The following is a 24072-nucleotide window of genomic DNA, read 5'->3' on the forward strand; positions in this document are numbered from 1 at the left end:
GTTATTCAGGGCATTGCTAACCATTGCTCATTACAGCAGGCTCAGGAGACCTCATCTTATCCCACCACCCAGCACCAGGTCCCTGCTAGACAGCCAGCAGCCACCACTATAATGATCAGCAGACTCAGGCTCAGCCCAGGACGCGCAAGATGAGAAACCAAAATTTCCTAGCAAAGCTTCCAGGCCCCAGCCCAGGGCTTTTCACAATGGAGGTTTGGTCATACTATTCCATTCTAGACAAGATCACTAACACAGACACAAGTGTCAAGCCCAGGGCAAGACAAGGCTCTGAGCCCCCATTCCACAGTCATCCACCTTCAAGCACCCCTTCGGGTCTAAGACACAGTCCCAGGATCCTAACCTTTGGCAGTCCAGAGTACACTGTCCAGCCCTCCTGGCAGCCAACTGATGCAGGATAGATGAGGAGTCAGCCACCCAACCAGGGCAGATGCCGTAAGGGCCAAGGTCATAGGATAGTCAAGGACAGAGCTTTGAACTGGAGACTGAATGCTTCTCCCTGGCAACAGACCTTGCCTTTGAATCGCAGCTTCTGCTTCAGTGAAACTGCACAGTCACAGTCTTTGGCTCCTGGAACTCACATAAGCATGCCACAAGACAATCACCCTGAAATACAGTCAAGTAAGGGACCCAGGGAGGGCAGGTCATTGTTCAAGACCCGGTGACATCTACGAAGATGTGACTGGGAGATGATGGAGGCAGAACTGTCCCATAACCCCTACCAGTTCCCCTGGTGTCAATGTTAGCCAGCATGGCTGCTTTCAGATGACCAATGATTGAGCAGACATATTATTAATAACACTGGTCCTTCAAGTTGGGTAAGCTCCAAAGAGGCCTTGAAGACTTCAGTGGCAGAGCAGGGTTTGGCCTTCTACTCCCAGATCCAAAATACTGAGCTCAACTCTGAAAGACAACTCCACTCTTGAGTATTGATTTGAGAGAAGGAGCTGGGATTTCATTCAAAGGGCAAGGAGATTCTATCTCACTTCATGCACATTGCCTAGCTTCCCACCAGCTGTGCAGGGAGGGGTTAAGACTCCAGGAAGGCACTCAGACCAGCCTTAGCTGTAGATTGAAGGCCATGCTGGTGCCAGGACAGGAGAAGCCAATCCATTCCTGGGGGATGCCCTGGATATGTGCCACCTGTAGGGTAGGGCCTCGAGAAGACAGCCAAAGCCTTTGCTATCACACTATCCCCCAGCAGTCTCATAAGGTTTCCAGCACACTGGGGGCATCCTCCAAGTTCAGTCATCCTTAAACAAACGAGGACCCACCAGAGGACAGAAGGAAGGGTGCACAGACACCTGAGCAGGTATAGCCTGGGCCCAAACCTATGGGAGAAGGTAAGGAAGTTGGGGTGAGACTGGAGGAAATTCCATTCAAAGCCTCAAGAGATTGCCAAGATACTCCAGTTCTAAAAACATCACCTTGGCGGGTACTCCCTCTTGCATACTTGTCTGGCTTGGAGGCTAGGAGGGTGGAAGGTGAGGATAGCGGTGAATCTCATGATGACATCACCAGGGTGCTAATGCTGGTGATGGTAGTAACGGTGAAAGTTATGGGGGCCCTGGTGATGATAGTGGATGGTAATGACGACTGTGATGTTTGTGGTAGTGATGGTGGTAATGGTGAGGATAATGATGAAAGTCACGGTGATGGTGGCAGTGGTGGTGATGGTGGTAAAAGTAGCAAAGGTGATGGTGCTGGTGGTGATGTGATAAAGGTGATGGTGATGATGGTGTTGGAAATGATGAAGGCGGTGGCGGTGCTGATGGTGGTAATGGTAATGACGGTAGTGATGGCGGAGGTGATAAAGATAGTGGCAGTGGTAATAGTGATAGAAATGATAAGGTGGATGATGGTGGTCGGGGTGAGAAAGATGATGGTCATCGTAATAGCCAACACTATCATAATGGTGTTAGTAGTGGGGTGGTAGTAGTGTAGTGTTGGTGGTAATGGTGATGATGAAAGTGATGATGATTTTGGTGGTGGTGATAACAGTAGTAACGGCGATAGTGATGGTATAGTGGTGGTGATAGGTACAATGAGTAGAATCCATCTTCTAAAGATAGGCATAAGCATCCAGTTCTTAACCAATACTGCTTGAAATCTCTCCTAGAGCTGCTGGCCCTGGGGTCTACCCCTCTGGCCTTAGGCAGGCTAGATCTGTCAATGATTGATAGTCTTCCAGCCCCTCCCCTGGGGAAATTGCTGTCCGAGCATCTCTAACCTGAGATCCCAGAATTCAAGCAGAAGATAAAGATGTCTGAGCCCGCAGACAAGAGCAGCGGGTCACAGAAACCTGGAAAGAAAAAACATATTCCACTCCCACTCAGTTCATACTGGGGTCACACAGGGCGACCTGACCTCGTTCCAGCCAGGCCTTGTTCCTACATTTTCCTGGCAAGCAGTTTTGCCCCCACTGACAGCTTGAATAGTGGCAGGGAACACATGCCCAGACTGCGGATGCCGTATCTTTCTTGGCTGTGTCACAGAACTGGAGTATAACATACTACGGCTGTCTGAGGGCTCTGAAGAGCTGTGCCGGCTTCCCAGTACACGTTTCTAGGCAGCTGCACTCTGTGTGAATGCGTCCTCGGTGGTACTTGGTAGTTAATCAAACGCACGCGGTATGAGCCTGATCTATCCTGAGCAAATGGAATCACAGCAGTTAAAGGCTAGGATTTCTTCACCGCCAGGAGAGAAATCCAATTTCCTTCTGATTTGATATTAATTTTGAGAGAGAAATTGCTTTACTGTTCTGCCTCATGAAGATGGCCAGCCTGGGGCTTGCTGCTTTGTTAAGGGGGACCTGGTCTCAGCTGGGTGTGTGTGTGTGGAGGGGTGTCCTCAGCCGAGGCGCTGAGAACACCGTGTCTGACCCAGTACTGACTGAGCTGAGCTCTGGGAGACTCTCCGGGAAAGCTCTTCCCCACCGGGGAATCTCGCTGGCCTTGACACAAATATTTGAGGAGCAAAGACAGCTGGTCTGTTGGCTGCTGAGTGGACATTCGCTTTCCCCAGCCCCCTTCTTCCTCTAGGAATCCAAAGACTGTAGCTGCCTGGCCCAGGCACAAGCATCTCAGAGAAGCACTATTGCAAAAGTCAGTGACGTCTGGCTGGGCATCTGTGACCAAGTCCTGTCATGAGTGGAGCTTGGCAACCCCAGTGGGGTCCTGGGCCTCTGTCACCGGGCCTGGGTCTGCAGAACGTGGCATGCACCGATGTCATTGCTCGTGTCTCTGCTCGACCTGGGGTTTGCTGACTCTGCAGATGCACACATTCCTCTCCTGCAGCTGGCGGGCTCAATGCCAATGGATCTATAAATACGTGGCCTGCCTCCACGTTCTGGCCCCAGAGCCTCCACTTGCTGATGGGTTCGTCAACATAGTTTTAAGCCAGAACAAGATATCACTTAGAATATGAAATTTCCCCCTGGATTCCAAGAGGATTCAGTATTGGGACAGATAGACGTGATGCTCTAGAAAGGACTTTCAACATTGTCTAGACTTTGCACTACAGCTGGGGAAACTGAGGCCCAGGAAGGCTGGTTCAAGGCTGGAAGCCAGTGTCTGCCTCCCAGCTCTGAAAGTCAGTGTAATACAGAAGCATTGGTCTATATTACCCCTTCATATGTGTGGCCCAGATCCCTGCTCCCTCCTCCCGCTTGCCTGGGGCCAGGGCTGTGGTCAGTCAGCCTCTGCAGCTTGAAGTACCACCAGAGGCTGAACTGGCACTCTATCTCTGGCCAAGAAATAGGAGGGCTTAAGCCACCTTGGATGTGTGTCCTGAGCCACAATGAGGGACAACTTTACAGGTTAGCATGGGCACCCCGGGGACAATCTTGATCTCTTTGGCCTAACCCTCTTTGGGGCCCTTGGGAGAAGGTGGGGCCACCAGGACAGGAGTCCCAGGTGTGGTACAGTCTTAGACAACCTCCGCTGCAGCCTGTGCCTGCACTGCCACCCCAGCCTACATGTCCTGGGAGCTGTGTTCATCAGCTACCTGACGAGCTCAGTCCTTGGAGATCCTCCCAATCTGTGTGGCCAAGACCTCTGAGCAAGTAGAACAAGAGAGGATAGCTGGCTGTGCTTGGGGACAAGCATCAAATGTTTCTGGGCGGAGACTGAACCACACCATGGCAGACTTTTCTTGTCACAGTGAATCACTGTAACACACTGGCTCAAGGAGCCAGGCCCCAGACTCAGTGGGGTGACAAGGGAATGTCTCCTGTTGCTATCCCATGGTGACTGTCCTTCTCATGGTACGGTGGGCCACAGAGGGTGAGTGTAGGCTGGAACTGTCAAGGGGATAGGAAGTACAAAGGCAACTGCTGGCCTCATGGGCCATCCTCAGGCAGGGGTGCCTGCAGTAAAGGCATTACTTTGAGTCTAGCATCTCCATGTCAAACTCCTCTTACCGAGACCCAGTTCTCCCTGTGTGCATCTCCCGGGGACTCTCAGTCCATCAGCTCCTGGGCAGTGGCAGCCATTCTCCACTGTCCTGGACCACAGCTGCAGGCTCCCTTGAGCCCATGGGTGGAGATTCACTCACAGAGGGTGGGGGCTGCACCTGCCTTCTCGGCACTAGATCTGGCCCAGTCCCACAGGTGCTCCTAGCCAACACATCTGGAGATCATTCTAAAGCCAGGGGAAGGGCTGTTGGGGGGAGCAGGGGAAATAAGCTGTACAATAAAGAATAAAACCAGGGGTTCAGACTGGAACACTGGAACTCCCTGACAGTCCACAATGGTGCCATAGGGACATGACACCAGGAGGTGTCAATAAATTGGCAATAAATGCCATGGGGCCAGCTTTGATAAGGCATTGCTGGTCTGGTCTCAAAGACACAGGCCTATCTAATAACCCCATTGTGTGACCAGAAAGTTAAAATGGACATGAAGACTTCCCATGCTAAATGTTCTCTCATGCACCATCTTCTAGGCAGAGCTCAGGGCTCCGCAGGACTCTGGGCTTTCCAGCTCACTGCACATCTAGTTTCCTCAAGACTAGGCCTCTGGTCTTGAGAGTACTGTCTTCCCCTATCCTACCAGATCTAGGGCATCACTGAAGGGGATGCAGCCAAGAATAAGTGGGTAGCGCAAGCTGTATCTCTGAATCAGTAGGTTCATTTAGTAGTTCCTTTCTTAGGACAGAAGTCATAGCACCGTGTGCAAGGTTATATCTGCCAGCAGACTGCTCCCAAGAGCATCTCAAGATCCCATGGTGTTTGAGCATGGGTGCCACTGAGGCAGGAGAGTAGACACAGGTTCTTGCATATTGCAAACAACTAGGGAAGGATACAGTGTGCAGACCAAGGCCACTCTGCAGAAACCAGGCCTGGCATGGTTACAAACAGGCAGATGTGATAATGGGATAGACACACTAACCTCTACGGGCGGATAGACCAGCTTTCTTGAATTTTCTCATGTTTTACAACACGCCTAAGAGTCGGGTGACACGTGCCTGTCAGCATATCCTTGCCACATGGGGAAGGCCATCATTATGTAATCGTGTCATGAGTTCTGGACCATGACCCTGTCCCAGGGCTGGCCAAGATCGTGGTCCAAGATTGTTCTGTGGAGGGGCTGGAGAGATGGCTCAGTGGTTAAGAGCATTGCCTGCTCTTCCAAAGGTCCTGAGTTCAATTCCCAGCAACCACATGGTGGCTCACAACCATCTGTAATGGGGTCTGGTGCCCTCTTCTGGCCTGCAGGCATACAGACAGAACACTGTATACATAATAAATAAATAAAGAAATAAATAAATAAATAAATAAATATTTAAAAAAAAAAAGATTGTTCTGTGGAAGTGGAGTCTGACTTGGGCTCAGTACCCAGTATTTGCTGCACAGCCATGGTTGGAAGCAGAATGAGAGAGTTTGAGATGCGTTTTTTTTTTCTTTTTTTTTTTTTTATTTTTTTTTTTTTACAGTGTTGTGAATTCAACACAGGGTTTTACACATACTAATCCAACATTCTACAACAGAGCTATTCTCAGCTCTCTTTTTACTTGTTATTTTGAGAAAGGATCTTTTTAAGTTGACCCGGCTGGCCTTGAACTTTCAGTTCTGCCACCTAGTCTCCTGCATAGCTGGGATAATGGGCCTATGTCATCTGGCTGGGCTATGGACATTATTTCATACATATTTTATGTCACTGTATTCAGCCTGGCAGAAGACAGGCATAGCCAGTGAGGACATCCCCCAAACCAGACACCTACTTTGGGCTTGGCCTGCCCATGACCCTGGGCAGTGTGAGCTCTGTGTCAGCTCAGCCTGAGCTCTGGCCTAACTCCCGGGCCCCAGGTGAAGATTCCCAGGCAGCCTGGGAGGGCTGGGGAGGCGTCCATGGCCAGAATAGGGTCCCGCAGGAGGGAGCAGCTGGAGTTGGAAATCCCATGCGGCTCCCCCCACGGTGGTCCTGCTGACGGAGGGGAGGGGGAGAGGATGCTGATCTTGACAGGAGGGGATATGCTCCCACCTGGTCTGCCTTCCATGAACATCCAAACCACACACAGACTGAGGCCACGCCAAGCCTCGGCACAGTGGAGGAGAGATGCGGCTCTTCTCTCCTCCGACCCTAACCAAAGCTAGACTCTGGACGCTGACTAGACTATGTAATGACCCCAGGATGACCCCACGGACAACCTAAGCTAGAGTGCTTGAGATCTGGAAGCTGCCGTATCTTTGGATCCTACTGTGCCGTTCTCTCAGACCCTACCCTCTCTGGTCCCAGCAAACGGCTTTGCACTAATGAGGCAGGAAACAAGCTAGACAGAGAACCCCCACCCCACTTCCTGAAGCCCGGTGCAGCCTCCAGGGGGGAGGAGGAGTGCAGCCTGCGTGGCTGCCTTTATCACCCCGGTCTCTCTGGCAGCGGCCTCCCTAGCACTCAGCGCCACTTTGTTTATTGCTGACAGGTCCCAGCCTGGTCCCAGGATGTCTGGCCCCTCTGTGGGCAGGAATCTCACTCTCCAACTGATGCTCCTCCACACTCGCCCCACAAGAACACAGAGATGGCCAAGAGGAAAGGACGGGATACGTCCAAATGGGGCCCTGCCCTCCTGCAGGCAGGCAACATGTGTGTCACCAGCATAGTTCTTTGTTCTTCGGGGATTTCCTATCTGGGCAGCCTGGACAAGACACCCAGAGTCTCTGAGCTCAGTTTAGGGAAGCAACCCTCACTCAGCAAGGCCTGAGGTCACTGTGAAGCAGCAGGGAATAAGTGGTCCAGGAGGACCTCAGAGGGCAAGCCAGCCTTGTCAGGACACCCGTAGTCACCTCTAGTGGGGTACTGCTGTGTCCGGGAGCAGAGGCCAGGGTCTCTGGTCTCCCACGGGAGGGGGTGGAGGCACTTGGTGAATATGGGCCATCAGCTTCTCCCTCAGCCTTGAGAATCCCAGGTGGAAATCACAATGTGTCCTTTTTTAACCAGGAGACTGAGGCCCAGGAAATGAAGGGTCCAGCCTGGAGCTAGGGCCAAGACTCCCTACCCAGAGTCCCCTAGAGAGTCCTATGAAGTCCAGGGGACCCTGGGGGAAGATAACTTCGATAACCTTGAAAGAGCCTGGCTTTGTCGCTTAGCCTTAAACTTCTAGAAATTGGCGTGAAAGAGTATTGGGGGTCTGGCCAGGCTCCCCCACATCTACAATACTAGGACGATCACAAGGAAGGAGTAGGCTCCCTAGGAGATGCGGGAGCCTGCAGAGAACTCTCAGAGGGAGGTAGTAGTTAACCTGGCTTAGAGGAACATGCTACGCAGCTCTGAGGAGAGGGCGCAACATCATCTGCACAAGCAATGAAGGTTCTTCCCGGATGAGCCTGGCACAGGAGAGATACCAAGCAGTGGACAGATAACACAGCCCTGTGGCCCCTATCTCCCCTCTCTGAGTCCCTCCAGGGTCAGGCTGACTGCCATAGTCTCTGACACTGGGGCTGAGGCCCAGGAGATAGAGCCTTGCCTTAAATCCCAGACTCCCAGGTCCACCCCACCTTTGCTAAAAGTTGCTGCCGCCCACACCCTAGAGGCTGGTGGCCATGGCTACCTACCAGGTGCCCTGCAGCTTTCACCAGCTGGTGGGTGGAGAAGGGGAAGGCCTCGTTGCTCAGGTCAGCATCGACCACATCCTGGAGAACGGCACGGCTGTGAACAAGCACAGAACGGTCAGTCCGCGAACCACTCACCTCAGGGATCCCTGGCCAGGGCCAGGAAGGCAGTGGGGGCTGTGCACAAGGGAGGACAGCATGTGACATGTATGTAGATATTCTGGTGGGTAATCCACAAGTGCCACTGTGAGAAAGCCATCTTCCTACGTGCTGTCAAGGCCCAGGAGAGTCAGGAAGACCAGACTACGGATGAGCTCTGGCCTTAGGCGGATAAACTAAAACAGTTATCCAACCGCCAGGCACTCTGGATCTCACCTGAGGCACCATGGTGGTCACCGAGAGAAGATGGCAATGGTGGTCTCTGTTTTATACAGGAAAGTTGAAGTTCAAGTTGTACTGAGGAGTCAGAAGCCAGCAGGAGAGCACAAGGACACTATAGTGGACTACTGCCACCGCAGCCGCCTCTGCCACCATGCCACGGCTACCACCAACACGGCCACCACCACCATCCCGTGCATCCTCCAACCAGGCCCAAGTGTCCCATCCTCAGAGGGTCTCAGCCTCCTTCCTGGTGGCCATCACCTTCGTAAAGACAGGGGCCGTACCCAGCTAGGATATCCCTGAAGCATTAGACTCATCCTCCCCAAACTGGGTCCTGTTACAGCGACCTCTACTGCCAAGTTCATTGCTTTCCTAAGCCACAACATGGTTTACACTCATGACACCGCTGCTCGAAGCTGTGTCACAGAGGTCACAGAAGCGTAGTCTACCGCGTTCCTCATCGGTCTCAGCCCTGCAGGCTCCCCTTCCCACCTCCCCACCCCTCTACAGCCTACCTCAGGCTCTCCCTCTGCTGAATACACAAATCTTGCAGGCTCTTGCTCCAAGCTAGCCCACCACCAAGCCACGCGCCTCCTCCCAGGTCACCTCTCCTGTATCCCTGCACACTCCCGCCCTGCTGTCTGTCACTTAGCCTGTCACCCAGCAGCTCTTGACTCAGCCAGCAGTCATCTGCTCTTGGAAATGCCCCAGACTTACTGTCTGAGTCAGGTTCCCTCCCCAGGGGTCCCACAGGTGTCCCTGTGTGACTACAGAGGCCTCTGCCATTTTTCTCTTTCCCCTTGCTGTACCCAGTCCTCTAAGCCAGGGGCTCCTCGCCAACAGGACCCTACACCACTCTCTGCTTGGCACACAGCTATCTGGTGAGCGGTACCTGTTATGAGCATCTGGGCTCGACCGGGCAGCAGGGCATGTACCCTAGGGCTGGAAACACCCTCACTTCTACCTATCAGGGGTCCCAGAGGGCTGGAGCAACTGCTCAGAAGTACAGTCAGCCCAAATCCCTACCGCACAGAGCTGGGAGCTACCACCCACGCCCGCCTGAGGTGCTCAGCGCTGCCTTGTGCCAAGATCCTTATGTAACCCCAGCCCCACGTGGCACCAGTCCTAGAGATTCAACTCAGCTCTGCTGCATCCAGACCTCCTAGAATCCGGGCTCCCACAGCCCTGGGGCAACCACACAACACAGAGGTAGCCTGGCAGAATAGATAGGGCTTGCGCTGTCTTCCTCATGGGGCATAGGTGATACAGATGGCCCGTACAGTGGGGCTTGGAAGATTGTGACCTAGGTGTCAGTTCCAGAGGACAGACACCCAGGTCTGCCAAGGCTGCTGTCCTTCTTTGGAGAAGAACAGGTGGCCTGAGGAAAGAGGTTACCTAGAGAGTCCTAGGGGCCAGTCCCAGCCCCTTGCATGCCTCAGCCTGGGCTGCCAAATGGAGACCTAAACAACCCTCACAGAACCACAAAAGCACAAGTCCAGTACTGACAACTGTGACCATCCCACATAGCTCAGTGTGTCCCCAGCAACCTCAGGAAGCTGTTTGAACTGAATGAAGCTCATTAAATTGAAAAATTCAGCTGCCAAAAAAAAAAAAAAAAAAAGGTCAAGAGCCAGGAAAAGGCTCAGCAGCTGCCATATTGGCTGGCTCAGAGATAGCCAACTTCCAGAAATCCTTCCAAGTAGCAAGTTCCCATAGCACCTACCATGACCCCAGGTGCTAGGCTAAGTGCTCCCCACACAACTTAGTAACCAGGCCTGTTTGTACTGGTGACATTACTACTCATATGGAAGGAGAATCTTCTGGAAGAGGCGGGGAGGAGAGCTGCCAGCCTGGAGGCTGCCACCTTGCTGTCCCCTGAGGCTTCACCTTGATCTAACTGTCTGGTATCGCTCCCTCCTCTCTCTCCTCCCTCACTCTCTAAATAGCTCAGCCCTGTCCAAGGTCACCAGGCGCTGAAACTGGAGTCTCCTGAAGGTCAGAATGGGCCCTGTGGTGCAGCAGGTGGGATAATACTCCTTCAAGCTGATAGATGGGCTTCAGTCTCCTGGGGAGGGGGGCTGGATGCCACACTCACAGCACCCCAGACCCTGCAGCCAGATGCTAATCAAATGCTCTAAACACTCAAATAAATGGCTTCAATGTCCCCAATGTGGCAGTCCTCACCACCTGTCCCTCTTCCTGGCCCGTCAAGACTTACCTTCAGCCAGCTGTCCCTGAAAGGCGCTCAGCAAAGACTACAACCTGGTGCCCCTCCTGTTCTTAGAGTGGGGACCAGGGTCTAGACTCAGCCAGGAGTTGCTAGTTTGGTCAAGCCCAAGGTGCCAGGGAAAATGGACACCACAGCAAAGTCTGAGCACAGTAGTCAGGGTCCCAGCAGGACACCCAGGGTGGAACAGATGTCACCACAGCATAATACTGAGCCCCTAGGGGTCCTAGCAGCCATTTCTCAGGAATGCATCTTTCCTTTGCCCTTCCCTCAAGAAGCGGCTCCCACCTGTCCTGTCTCCCCATGCTTCATGCTGTTTCATGCCTCATTTCCAGTCTAGGCCCAGGGGATCCACCTAGCACAGGCCTGCATCTCTGGACCCAACACATGGCACCTTGCTGATCACCAAGGAGTACCGTCTAGTCCAGGTGCAGCTTCTCATGAGGACTTTTGACTTCCTGGCTGGGGTGGTGATGAGGGTATGAGAGCACCTGATAGGTCCAGGGGGTCCCCATCTCCCTCTGCCTTGGCTCCCAGGAACTGTGTGACCCTGGAAAATGTTTCTTCCTCTGTTTCATCAATAAGAAAAGAGCGATCACAACCACCTGGGATGGCTGACCTTGTCAACTTGTTTGGACTGAGGGAAGCCTCCTAGATTAGGAGGGAGAGCCTCCAGGAGTTATCACGGGGCATTTCAGAGACCTGCTCTGAATGCAGGTGACATGGACACCAGACAATAAAAAAGAAAAAGGAATAAGCCCTTGTAGTGTGATCTCTCTTTCTCTCTCTCTCCCACTCTCCCTCCCTCCCTCCCTCTCTTTCCCCCTCTCCTCTCTCCTTTCTCCTCATTCTCTTCCACTTTCCTCTCTCTCTATTCACCTCCCCTCTCTCTTTTCTCTCTTCTTTCTTCCCCTATCTTTTCCCTCCCCCCACAATCTTTGAACCTGTGACAAAAATAAGCCCTTCCTCCCTTAGGTCACTGTTCTACAGATATTCAACACAGCAACAAAACACCTACACCAACACACCCCACACACCCCAACATACCCCCACACACCCCAACACAACACACACCCCAACAACCCCTGCACACCCCACACACTCCAATACATCCCAACACACCACACACACGCCAACAATCCCTGCACACCCCACACACCCCAATACACCCCAACACACCTCCACACACTCCAACACACCCCAACACACCCACACACAGCCCAACACACCACATACACACACACACACACACACACACACACATACACACACAGGTCTCCCAGTAGCGTCAGGAGTAAAGGCCAGGCCACCTTGGGCTCCCACTGGCTGCACTTGGTTGGTGGCTGTTCACAACACATTTGTTCTTCCTCTTCTGTTTCCCCTATCCTGCCCCTTCCCCAGAGTGGGCTTTCCAGGGTGCACAGCTTTGCCACATCCTTGTGTCTAAGACCCTCAGTAGCACCCAGGGAATCCTCATGGGTTCCTGATTCCTCCTCCATCAGGACCTAGGCTCAGTTGAGGATTATAGATCTTGAATGGTGGATGGCCTTGTCTGGCACACAGCGAGGGTCCGGAGGCCTCTCCTCAGCTCTCTTTACAGATGGGAGTGGGTCCACCCCTGGCCTGGCTCTGCCCACCTCAGGAGATGAAGAATCATAGCAGCCAGAGACTCCAAGGGCTCGTCATGGAACACAAGGCTGCAAAGCTAAGCTGACACTGGTCCAGGGTTGACCCAAACCTGTTACTTTGAAAATCGCTCAGCCCAAGTAGCATCCCAAGGTATCAGAGCACCCATTGTTCAGATGAGTGGTTCTGCCCGTGGGCTCCACTGAAGGACCTGGGGCCTAGGTGCACCAGATAACCCAGGTATCGGGTTCCTGTCTTCTCTCACCTGGCTGGGCCTTGGATACTGAGCAGGCCCAGATCTTCAGAACTATCCATAAGCTGGCACCGGAACTTCTGGTCCTGTAGAACCGTTGTTATGTGGGACCAGTTTTGTTGGGCCACAGCTCCACCCACAGCCAGGTAGTAGCCATCCCCTAGAGGAGAAGCACCAGGTTTAGAACAGGACCTTGGGACAGGGAACACGGTGAGGATGAGTCTAAGGGACCCCAGACTCTTACTGCAGAAAGGGTATAATTTGATTCTGCAAGGACAAGTGTCAAAGGCTTCTGCCTGCTTCTCAGAAAAAAGGCTTAAGACTCTGGTGCCTTCAGGTCCTGAGGGGTTCTAGCCCAGCCTAGAACTAGGGCTAAGAGGCCTCAGACAAATATTTCCACTTCTTTAGGTTTCAATGTCCTTACTAGTTCCCGTCATTACTTCCCCCATGCCCCTGGACTCCCGGCCTCTGCCATCCGGAAGTTCACTGGGCCGGGCTTAGAAATGGGAGAGTTAGAGGTGACAGTTCCCTCATGATGGGTTACCTTGATGGTCGATTTGACAAGATCTAAAATCACCTAGAAGACAGGCTGGTGAGCATGTCTGCAGAAGGGGTTCTAGATTCAATGTATTCAGGTAAGAAGCCCCACCCTGACTGTGGGTGGTACCTTGGGCTAGGGTACTAGACTAAACAAACAGGAGAAAGTGAGCTGAGCACCAGCATCCGTCTCTCCGCTTCCTAACTGTGGATGCAACGTGACCAGTTATCTCCAGGTCCTGCTGCCATGTTCTCCCTTCTGTGCCCTTGGATGTGAGCTGATGAGCCACTCTTAATATAACCCGGATCACCCCAGGTGTTAACACGTCAACTTCCCCAGAAGTTCAGGGAGATGTGTTGGGAATAGGTGGAACCCACTGTCCCTATGGCCATTGGGCATCCACAGAGTTGCACAGGCCCTGGGCCTCCACCCTTGGACACCAGCTCGCTCGGCCAGGCATTTGGGGAAACCACAGACTCAGAGTATAGTGGCCTTGGCCCCAGTAAACAAGCCCACCAATCTCAGTGGCCCCATCTGTGATTCAGGGTTGACAAAGTTGTCATTGGAAAGGATGTTATGACCTGTGGCAGTCAGGTACCCATGAGCCATTGCCTTTACCACCCCTGGACCGGTTTAACAAACCTGGTACAAAGGAGGCAGGGTGGGAGGCTTCTATTGTGGCCCCCATCTTTCCAACCTCCTTCCTTGCTGACTCCCATAAGGTCCCTCTGTCCTTCAGTGAAGGCCCTAGAAGCCCCTGAGTTTCTGGGTCCTGATCACTTGCTTAGGCAGCAGGATGCAACTGGAAGCACCTTAGAGGGCTGCTGGGAGGAGGCAAAGCCACAACAGGCACAAGAAGAATGGCACCATTTACATGCCCTGCTTCCCTTCCCTTCAAAGGCCCCTTCCTGGCCAAGCTTTCCCAAACCAGGCTTGCAGCCCCTCCGTACGAGACTTGTTTCTATTGAGGGGTGTCTTGACCCTGACCAGTCCACTCCCTTGCTTACTGCTTCTCCACCTCCCCCCCCCCAGGCATTGTCACCTCCTCCTGGAAGCCCTCTCACCCCTAACCTTGCAGAGTTCTGTAAAACAATCTGAGTCTGTGACAACCAGACCTAAGCACAGCGCCTGTCCCTCCATCCAGTCTCCTCACACTACTGAGGCATCCCGAGGAGCATCCGAGGAGCCATGGGTAGCAGAAGGCCTGAGACCACTCCCTCATAGGAACACACGCCTCCATGGAAGGATGCAGTCTTGGGAGGCTCACAAGCTTTGACCAGCCTGTCCCGTGCACTCTCTGCAGCGTACTGGCCTGTGTCCATCTTTCTGAGCCTCTCCGTTTTCTCCTGTACAATGAGTCTGCCTCCAGCACAGGGCTACTTAGGGGGCAAAATGATAGCAGAGAACCACTTAGGGCCCACCAAAGTCTCTTCCCTTCCTCCTCATGAATATAAAAGAAAGAGAGGGTAGGAAAGGGGGAAGGAGAAAGATAGGGGGACAGAAGGCTCCCTGATCCCTGGCTGAAGTTATTAGAAGATGTTTGAATTCTGAACAAGATCCTCAGCCATCACCAATCCCCCCCATGCATACTTCAGCCCCCATTCTGTTACCAGCCTGAGTAAGAGACTCAGTAAGTACCAGCTGGCTTGAGAGGAATGTGCCTGTTTGCCCTGAGCAGCCATCCCCACTCAGTCACCCTACAGAGACAACGCAGGGCCTGGGACATGGCGAAAGGCAGATCCACAGGAGCCAAGAGGTAGGGTCTCGCCCAGACACCTCTCCACCACCTCTGGGTGTGGGGCGAGCATTGTGGGTGGCAGATCTCACATGCCGTTTTCATTATGTCGGTGTGTTTCTCTCAAGCAAGTACACCTTTTATAATATTAAGAAAGATGAATAAAGATAATTTAAAATTGCTTCCGAGATTGACAGCTGCTTAGTACACAGCCTTGATCACATGTAAATTGCCACATTCTCTTGACACCCTGGAGCTCTGAGTCACATGCAGAATTAACGTGCTTATTTAATATACACATAATGCGATTGTGTATGCAGCCCAGGACCTGTGTCAGTGCGGGAGATGTTTCTCTACTGCTTTGTGGTGTCCTGGAATCCACGACCGTCAGGGCATGGGGCTCACTGGATCATCTGGCCATGCCCCCTGGGTGCAGGCCTCCCCCAAGCACTCAACCCCAGCAACTGTGCACAGGGTAGGAGGTACAAGAGAATACAACACAAAGCACTTTCTTGATAGCTTCCAGCAAGGTCGTTATTGCCGAGATGGGGAAACTGGAGCTTGGGAGGCTGCGTCTAATCTAGCTCATTTTAGCTCTTATTCATCCCGGTAGCAGCTGGAGGAAGTGGGTTCTTCTGTCCCCATTTCACAAATAGGGAAACTGAAGCTCAGAAAGTTAAGGTCTCAGAATTTTAAAATTACAGGGCTGGAGAGATGGCTCAGTGGTTAAGAGCACTAGCTGCTCTTCCAGAGGTCGTGCGTTCAATTCCCAGCAACCACATGGTGGCTCACAACCATCTGTAATAAGATCTGGTGCCCTTGTGGGCATACATGGAGGCAGAATGTTGTATACATAATAAGTAAATAAATCTTTTTAAAAAATTAAAATTACAGAAAATGGTGGTGAGGATGCAGGTTGGGTTCAACTCCTGCCCCCCAGCAGCACCACAGTACAAAAAGATCAGAACTGTGGCTGTATCACACATAGATAAGGGAACTGACTCCTTAGTGAGTATCCTCCCCTCCCCCTCTACCAATGCCCAGACTGGGGCTTAGCCCCAGGAGGCTTCAGGAACAGGGGAAAGAGATAGGAAGTAGCCAGGGTCCATATGGGCCAGCACTGCCCATTGCCACTCTCTTGGATGGCAGCCCAGAGAGTCACACAGTTGGTTTCTACCCCCTGTAAGCCACTCCTTTTGAAGCATCAATGCCTTCTTGGAGAAAAGCCACACCCACTTTGTTCCCTCTCTTCTCCTGGTGGACATAGGCCACAGGAGGGGGGGGCGCGGAGCTGCCCCTGTGGAAAGCGACAGGTAGGCTCCAAGACTCAGGTGACGGGAGGCCATTTGCCTAGATGTAACAGCAAAAACTGTGCAAGGGGCTGGAGAGATGGCTCAGTGGTTAAGAGCACTGCCTATTCTTCCAAAGGTCCTGAGTTCAATTCCCAGCAACCACATGGTAGTTCACAAACACCTATAATGAGATCTGATGCCCTCTTCTGGCCTGCAGGCATGCATGCAGACAGAACACTGTATACATAAATAAATAAATAAATAAATAAATAAATAAATAAATAAATAAATAAATAAATCTTTAAAAAAAAAAAAACTGTGCAAGCAGGACTAAAGTGCTGATCTGCTTGTCACCAGGGGTGTGCAAGGAGAAGTGGAGGGACACAGAGAGGTCACCCAGGTGTCAGGTGGGTGCTGAGCCAAGTATTACGGGACCAGTCTGGACCTGAGGATGGCAGTGGCTAAGGAAGCAAGACCAGCTCAGATGTCAGGGAGGAAAGAGGGTGAGCTCTGAGTGAGAGATGTGCCCATCCCCTGGGCTGATGCTGGACAGCTGGGCTGAGTCAGCCACACCATGGCTGCTCCAACATACCACAGCACCAGCAGGTTCAAAGACGTAATGACGGAGTGCTCGGAGCAGCAACACGGCTGCCCAGACACAGCCAGCATTTAGCCTGAAGTGAGACAGCCAATCTCCAGGTCCTAACCACAAGTGGACATGACAGGTGATTATATAGTCGGCCTGGACAACGCTCCTTGGCCTTCCGGCTACCAGTGACTGCCAGTCCCCTGATCAGGTCACATCCATGCCAAGGCTTCTCACGGCAGCCTTACCTTCAAAGGCAGGGGCCAGGGCACTGGCCTGGGTGCCAGGGGCCAGGCGACTGACGGTCAGGTCACTCTCTGTGCCTCCCCGGTGGTTCAGCATACACGTGTACACAGTTGAGCCTGGCAACAAGGACCGAGGTGTGAGTTCCACAAAGCCTGCTCTTCCTCAAGGCCTAGAGGACCCCATGGCAGGTCTTCCTCATAAGACATGTAACTCTATTCCAACCAACTAGACTGTTGATGAGGTCACCCATGGTTGCCACGTGGGGAGGGGCGTTCTTCGAAAATGCTCACCCGACTCCTCCCTCATCCCTTCCTAATCACCCTCAGCAGCATGCTTGAATCAGTATCTGTGGTGTGGTGTAAGTGGTCATGTACGTGAACAGTGGGCAGACAGAGAAACGAGTGAGGTGAGTGGGGTGGACGGAAGGGTGGGCACCCTGGACAGTGGATGGACAGAGAACAGGGTGGTAGAAAGGGCTGAAAGACAGCTGGAGGTAGTAGGGGCTGAGCAGGTGGGTGGAGCCATTGGCAGATCCGCAGGAGAAAGGCCAGCTGCACATGGGGCTGATGGCCGCTGACTGGCTGCACACGGGATGTCTTAGGTTGAATCACACCCCACAAATAGACATATTAGAGTTTTAACACCAAGGGTTTGCAGGTGAGGCCTGCTTAGAGGTAAGGTCTTCATAATGCTGTGTGAGGGACAGTCATTCAGACAGACTCCCATCCAGAAGGATTGTTTACAGAAAGGAGAAAGTTAAGGCCTGGGGAGTTGACTCAGTGTGTTCAATCTATGGGACCCATGTCAAACGTGATGCTGGAGAGGCAGAGATAGGACGATTCCTGGGACTCCACGGCTCGCCAGCCTAGCCTCCTTGGTGAGCTTAAGGTCAGTGAGAAACCCTGTCTCCAAAATAACAAGGTGGATGGTTCCTGAGGAATGACACCCAAGAAATGTGCTCTGACCTCCACATGCACGTGCATACATATGAACACACCACACACAAAGAAAAGATGGGGGCCTCAGCATGCAGCATCAGAAGCAGAGATGGGCGAAGAGGTTGCAGCCCAAGCAAGGCCAGTGCTCCAGGCTTCCACCAAGTTGGAGGAGGCAAGAGAGAGCCCACTCATAATCGTGGAGCAAAGGGGCTTAGCCAGCACCCTGATTCTGGCCTCTGGCTTGCAGGACCAGGAGACAATCCATCTCTTATTCTAAACCACACAGCTTTGTGCGACTTGTTACAACAGCTACGGAAAAGGAATAAAGATGAGGATGGGTGGGTGGATGAGTAAGATGGTGGTAGGTGGGTGACAAAAAGATGATTATCCCAAATATCTCATGGGATACACCATAACAAAAATGGTTCATTATTTACTCGCGATCAAAATGTAACTAAGCATTATGGATTTTTAATTCTGGCAAGTACGCAGAGGGAAAGCAACCCAATGGTGGGGAGAAGTGACTGGCCTCAAGGGACAGGAGGTACCGCTGAGTACTATGGCCATGTATCCTTTTGTAAGCAAAGAAAGACAGGATCCAGAAAGGGGAAAGAAGAAACATTGAGGAAAGAGATGGAGGAGGAACGGTGACAGGACACAGAAGCCCAGATAACAGACTGGGCAGACCCAGGAGAACAATAGGCTCCCTGTCTGTGCCCAAGACTATGCACATCTGAAACCAAAGTGGGAGAGGAATGGATCTTGCCCACCCTGGGCCCAGTACCTGGGGGTCGGTTGACATCTGCTGAGAAGAGCCAGTCAGCGGCCTTCCTGGCGTCCACCCCCAGCAGGTAGAACTTCCCAAAGTAAGACATGTTGAACACGGCAGCAGCCCGTCGGCAGGCCAGACATTCCTCCCGGATCTGAAAGGCCCAGTGGAGGAAGACTTTTTGAGGTGCTGGCCCTGGAGACATGGGACTGGGCCTTTCCTGATACACATGCTCAGAGCCCCCCAACTCCTGCCCCCCCCAGCCTCTCAGTCATCCTAACTCAGGAACCCACCATTATACATTCTTCTCTAAGAGGGGAGCACACAGGGGACATTGGGCACCAAGTCATAAACAGGCTCTGTCATTCAAAAGAATTGCCATACAAGCTAGGCATGGTGACACAGGCATGTCATTCCAGCACTGGGAAGGTAGAAGCAGGAAGACCAGAGGTTTAAGCTAGTTACCCTGCCTTTCTCTCTGAGAAACTAGAGAGAATGTTAGCTAAATGGACAACAAGCAGAAAGAAAAACGGTCAATATATAAAGCCTACTCCATTTCTGGGCATAAGCACAGAGCAATCTAAAAAGAATCCAAGAAAACAACATCATTTCCATAGCCCCCAAAGCCATAAAAATATCTAGAAGTAAATTTGACAATAGAAATGCAAAGTTCTTATAAAAAGTTAATATATGTGTGCACATGTGTGCGGACACATGAGCAAGTGTGTACGGAGATCAGGAGTTGATATCTGGTGTCTTCCTCAATTGCTCTTTGTGTTACCTTTGAAGCAGGATCTCTCACTGACCCTGAAGCTCACTGATTTGCTTGACTGGCTTGGCTTTTTCTGCAGTTGTCTTTGGGTATTTTTGTTTGTTTGGTTGGTTTTTGTTTTTGTTTTTCAAACAAGGTTTCTTTGTGTAGCCCTGGCTGTCCTGGAACTTGCTCTGTAGATCAGGGTGGCCTCGAACTTGCAGAGATCCACCTGTTTCTGCCCCCCAAGTGCTGGGATTAAAGGTGTGCACCACCACCATCCAGCAATACCTGGCTTTTTCTGTCCAGCCTGGGGATCTCCTCAGACCCTGAAGAAATGTTTTTGAGGAAAAATAATGACCAAAACCAATGGAAAGACACCAAAGTTCACAAGGCAGAAGATATGCTGTTGGTAAGGCAACAACACACTCAAGCTGATCTATATATCTGACTCGGTCCCTATCACAACCTCAGCTGGATCATTCTCGAAGGTGACAAGCTCACCCTAAAATCCACATGGAATTCCAAGGGGCCAGAGGATCCTAAACAATCTTGAAAAAGAAGAGTCGATGTGTTCACACTTCCTGATTCCAACACTTGCTGGTATGGGGTGGGGCTACAGCAGACAAAATTTCCAACACTTGCTGGGAAGAGGAAAGCTACAGTAGACAAAAAAGTGTTGGGTTGCGCTAGTGATGGATACGTGGACTAATGGGGTAGAGCCAGAATCTGGAAATCACCCTCACGTTAATGGAGACTGGTTTTCAACAAGGGCCCCAGGAGAACTCCACGGGGTCTCAGCAATTAGATACTCACAGCAAAAGAAAGATGCCTGAACACTTCCTCATACCACACACAAGACTCCAGACAAACACAGGTTGTAGACACAAGGGCTAAAGTGACAAACTCTTCATAGAAAACATGGAAGTATGAGTTTGTGTCCCAGCCAGTCTCTTAGACACGATGTTGAAGACACCAGTAATACAGGGTAAGAGAGATGAACTGGACGTCATCAGAACTTCAGGCATTTATACAAAAGGATTAGAGTTTGTATTGTCAATGATTCCATAATGAGAGTGAAAAGGGAATGGAAGAGACTTGTATATTATACATCGAACCAGGGACTTGTGTCCAGGATATGTATTTATTTTAGGCTTCCTATGTATGTGTGGTGCATGTGCATAGACTGTGCATGCCAATATATGGCTGCAGGAGCCACAGGACATTCGGTGTCCTGATCTGATCAGATTCCATCTTTTTCTCTTGAGTCAGGGTCCCTCACTGATCGTGTGGAGGGAACAGAGTGGGGAATGGGAGTGACTCCTGGTAGCTGTGGGGTTTCCTGAGTGGAGAGATAAAGCCCAAGAACTTGCCGAGGCACGGGGAATGGAAAGTTTTCAATGGATGGACTGTGTGCCGGGGGAATTGGGAATTGCGTCTCAGTAAAGGTGTTAACAATGAAAGCGTTCAGTGGATGGAGTGTGTGCCGAGGGAATTGCATCTCGATAAAGGTGTTAACAACGAAAAGCCTCCTCCTGGCCACTGATCAGCTGCGCCAACCTTACTTTCATTACTGAGGGTAAAATGATGGTGAGAGGCACTGCCACTGGCTGGACAGCCAACGTGAGTCTCTGGAAGCTGGTCCACACCCTCCTCAACTCATCACCCAGTGAGATGACTGCCACCAACTCTCGGTATCCCTAGGGCTCTGGAGTCCAGAGCAGCACAGAGCAGCATAAGGGCAGTAGTGGGGGTCTCCGATGCCACCCCCAGAGCTGAGCAATCGGCCTTTTAGACCTTGTAGTAGGCTTCCGGGTAAGCATCAGACCTGGTTTAGCCTTCAGTCAGCAGGTTGGCATACCAACACTGCCTCCTGAGGCCTTGGCTCCTCTGCCTCCCTCCAGACATCATTAAGGACCACTTGTTGTCTGCCAGGCTTTGAGGTGCCTTCGCTGGCACTGTTAGAGCTGCCGACCCAAACCCAAACAGCTTCCTGGGCTGACACTCGCTGTCTGCCTGGCTGGGGAAGCTGCCAATGAGAACAAGTGTGTGTCTCATGCTCAGGGACCGTCTCTGGTGCATTTGCGGAGGCTGGATGGAGCTGCTAAGCCAAATTGGCATCTCCCCCGAGCTTCCACACCCTCCAGGGCCAGGAGTCCCACAGGCTGTAGAAGCTGCAGGTGCTGAGGTGCCAGACGCAGCCAGGCTCTCCCTTGAGGAGGCTGTATGGACTGGGCACCAAGCCGGCCCTGCAACTGTCGCATTTTACAGAGCTCCTGACTCCGGTTACCACCCCAGAAAGCCCTGACCTGCCTTAGTAATTTCCTTCTCAAACAAGCGTTAGGGAAAACACTGGGAACAAATGAGCCCTTGTCTTCAGGACTGGCCACAATATGCCATGAAAATGAGAGCTCTGGTTCAGGAGTTTGGGAAGGCACAGATACCACTGACATTGATTATGAGGCTGAGTGATGGCAGTCCCTGCCTGTCAAGTCCTACCCTGGATACCATGATGCCTCCCTGTTGCTCTGCCCACAGTCTAGGGCCCGGGCTGAGGACTTAGCTCTGTACCTACCTCAGATGCACAAGGGACATTGCAGGTGCCTCGGGCATAGTGACAAGGCCAGAGACAGCTCTAGTTCTTAGAAGAGCTAGGTGTGGTGTGGCTATCATCATTGTTCATTCTGTGTGAGGTGCCTGTGGGATACAGGCTGCTGCAGGAATCCCTGGCCCCCGGAACTCAGCACCTCATCCCTCATACAGTGGAGAAACAGGCACATTGGGGAGGGACCACAAGCTGCCCGCAGAGTCTCACCTGCCCACCTTTGAGTCCGTGAACAACTCTAATGGTGCAGCCACCCCGACCCTGGCCTCTTCTGCTTTATTTGGAGGTGCCATCCAGTGGCCTTGGGCACAAGGCCAGCAAGCCCACCTTGTTCTAGACCCACTCCACTGTAAGTGGAGGTTGGAAGCCTCTGTGGTTCCCCAAGAAGAGGAAGCCCCATCCCTCATGGATCTGCACAGCCTCAGGACCAGAGGACGAAGAGAGGGTACAGTCTTATCTCAAGCTCACAGTCCTTGTTTTGTTTGTTTGTTATTGTTGTTTGTTTGTCAGCTCAACACAAGCTAGAATTATGTGGGAAGAGGAACCTTAGCTGATACAGCACCTCCATTCAGATTGCCTATAGGAAAATCTGTAGGGCATTTTCTTGATTGACAACCGATGTAGATAAGCCTAGCTCACTGAGGACTGTGTTGCCCTGGGCAGGTGATCCTGAACTGTAAGAGACGCAGACCATGGAAGATGTGAGGAGGGAGCCAGTAAGTTTCACTCCTCCGTGGTCTCTGCTTCAGTTCCTGCCCCCAGGTTCCTGCCTCAAGTTCTTGTCCTTCATGATGGACTACAAGCTGTAAGCTGAAACAAACCGTTTCCTCCGCAGGCTGCTTTTGGACATTGTGTTTTATCACAGCTATAGAAACCTCGACTAAGACAGCCACCCAGGCCAACTGGCTCAATCCTGCCTCTTGCTGCCCTCCAGCAGCAATACTGAGGGACCCGCAGCCCTGACCGCCAGAGCAGAAGAGAGAGGGAAAGGAAAACATCACATTTGGTTTGCACAAAACTGTAGTAGCAAGAAAGGGGCGAGCCTGGCGCCCCCTACCCGGAAAGCCAAGGGCCCCTCGGGCAGCTGAGCAGTGGATTCTACATGAGGAAGAGAAAGCAGCCGGGGACTCAGACCCAGCTCAAGCTGCTTACCACGTGGTGGTGGGGTGGGAAGTCGAAAGTGTACTCATCCCCCAGCAGCCTGCTGTAGGCGTAGTTCCCGTGTGCCTGCTTTCCGTAGGCTCCATAGTAGTCGTAGTCAAGGACCTGTTACAGAAAAGTGAGGCCATCTCTCACTCTCCCTTCCTCTTCCCTCCTTGTTGTGGCTTGAAGGTAAAATGTCCCCCGGGGGCTCCGGTGTTTAGCACTTGGTCCTCATCTGGAGGTGCTGTTCCAGAGGCTGTGGACTGTTTAGGAGGTGGAGCCTTGTTGAAGTAATTGGGTCAAGGGAGAAGAGGGGGCGGAGACTTTGTAGCTCAGTCCCACTTGCTCTCTGCTCTCTGCTTCCTGACTAAAGATACAATGTAGCTGACCGCCCTGTGTTTCTACCACCATGCCTTCCCTGCTACAATGCCACATCCTCTACTAAGACAGCCACCCAGGCCAGCTGCCTCAATCCTGCCTCTTGCCGCCCTCCAGCAGCAATACTGAGGGACCCGCAGCCCTGACTGCTGGTGCAGAAGAGAGAGAGGGAAAGAAAAGCATCACATGGTCTACATACACCTAGATGTGGGTCTCAAAGCCTCTGTGGCCTGCTCCCAGGGGCTGTTCCTAGGATGCTCTGGGGGAGGCCCCTAAGGCATCCCAGAAGCCAACATATGGGACCGTTCAGTGGGTAAACTGACACACAGAGGCACAATTCCTCCCACTGACAGCAACGAGCAGCTGGTGTTGCCAAATATACATTCTGAAGGGTGCGTAAAACTGGGCTGCTTTCCTCCTAGAACCAGGAATCTGCCATTCTGTCCACACTGTGGGTCTGTGCTGGTACCCAGTGCTTGCCCATTGGGTCCGGGAAGCCTGGTCACTGCAAGCAAACTGAGAGCCAAGCCTTTGCGAATG

The 24072-nt window shown here is 52.1% G+C and overlaps 1 protein-coding gene across 1 annotated transcript in view; it reads right to left on the reverse strand.

The window, feature by feature from the left end:
• Sardh (sarcosine dehydrogenase) overlaps nucleotides 1–24072 on the reverse strand; it is a 59046-nt gene that overhangs the window by 14736 nt on the left and 20238 nt on the right. The window contains exons 13-17 of the mRNA XM_050154924.1: nucleotides 23164–23277; nucleotides 18671–18809; nucleotides 16951–17064; nucleotides 12564–12711; nucleotides 8068–8161 (exon numbers count right to left, since the gene is read on the reverse strand). Of these exons, the coding sequence (XP_050010881.1) occupies nucleotides 8068–8161; nucleotides 12564–12711; nucleotides 16951–17064; nucleotides 18671–18809; nucleotides 23164–23277 (609 nt within the window). The remainder of the gene's footprint in view (nucleotides 1–8067; nucleotides 8162–12563; nucleotides 12712–16950; nucleotides 17065–18670; nucleotides 18810–23163; nucleotides 23278–24072) is intronic.

The sequence above is a fragment of the Alexandromys fortis genome, unplaced genomic scaffold, assembly GCF_014885135.2.
Source record: "Alexandromys fortis isolate MF-2015 unplaced genomic scaffold, M_Fortis_MF-2015_v1.1 scaffold_72, whole genome shotgun sequence".
Lineage (NCBI taxonomy): Eukaryota > Metazoa > Chordata > Mammalia > Rodentia > Cricetidae > Alexandromys > Alexandromys fortis.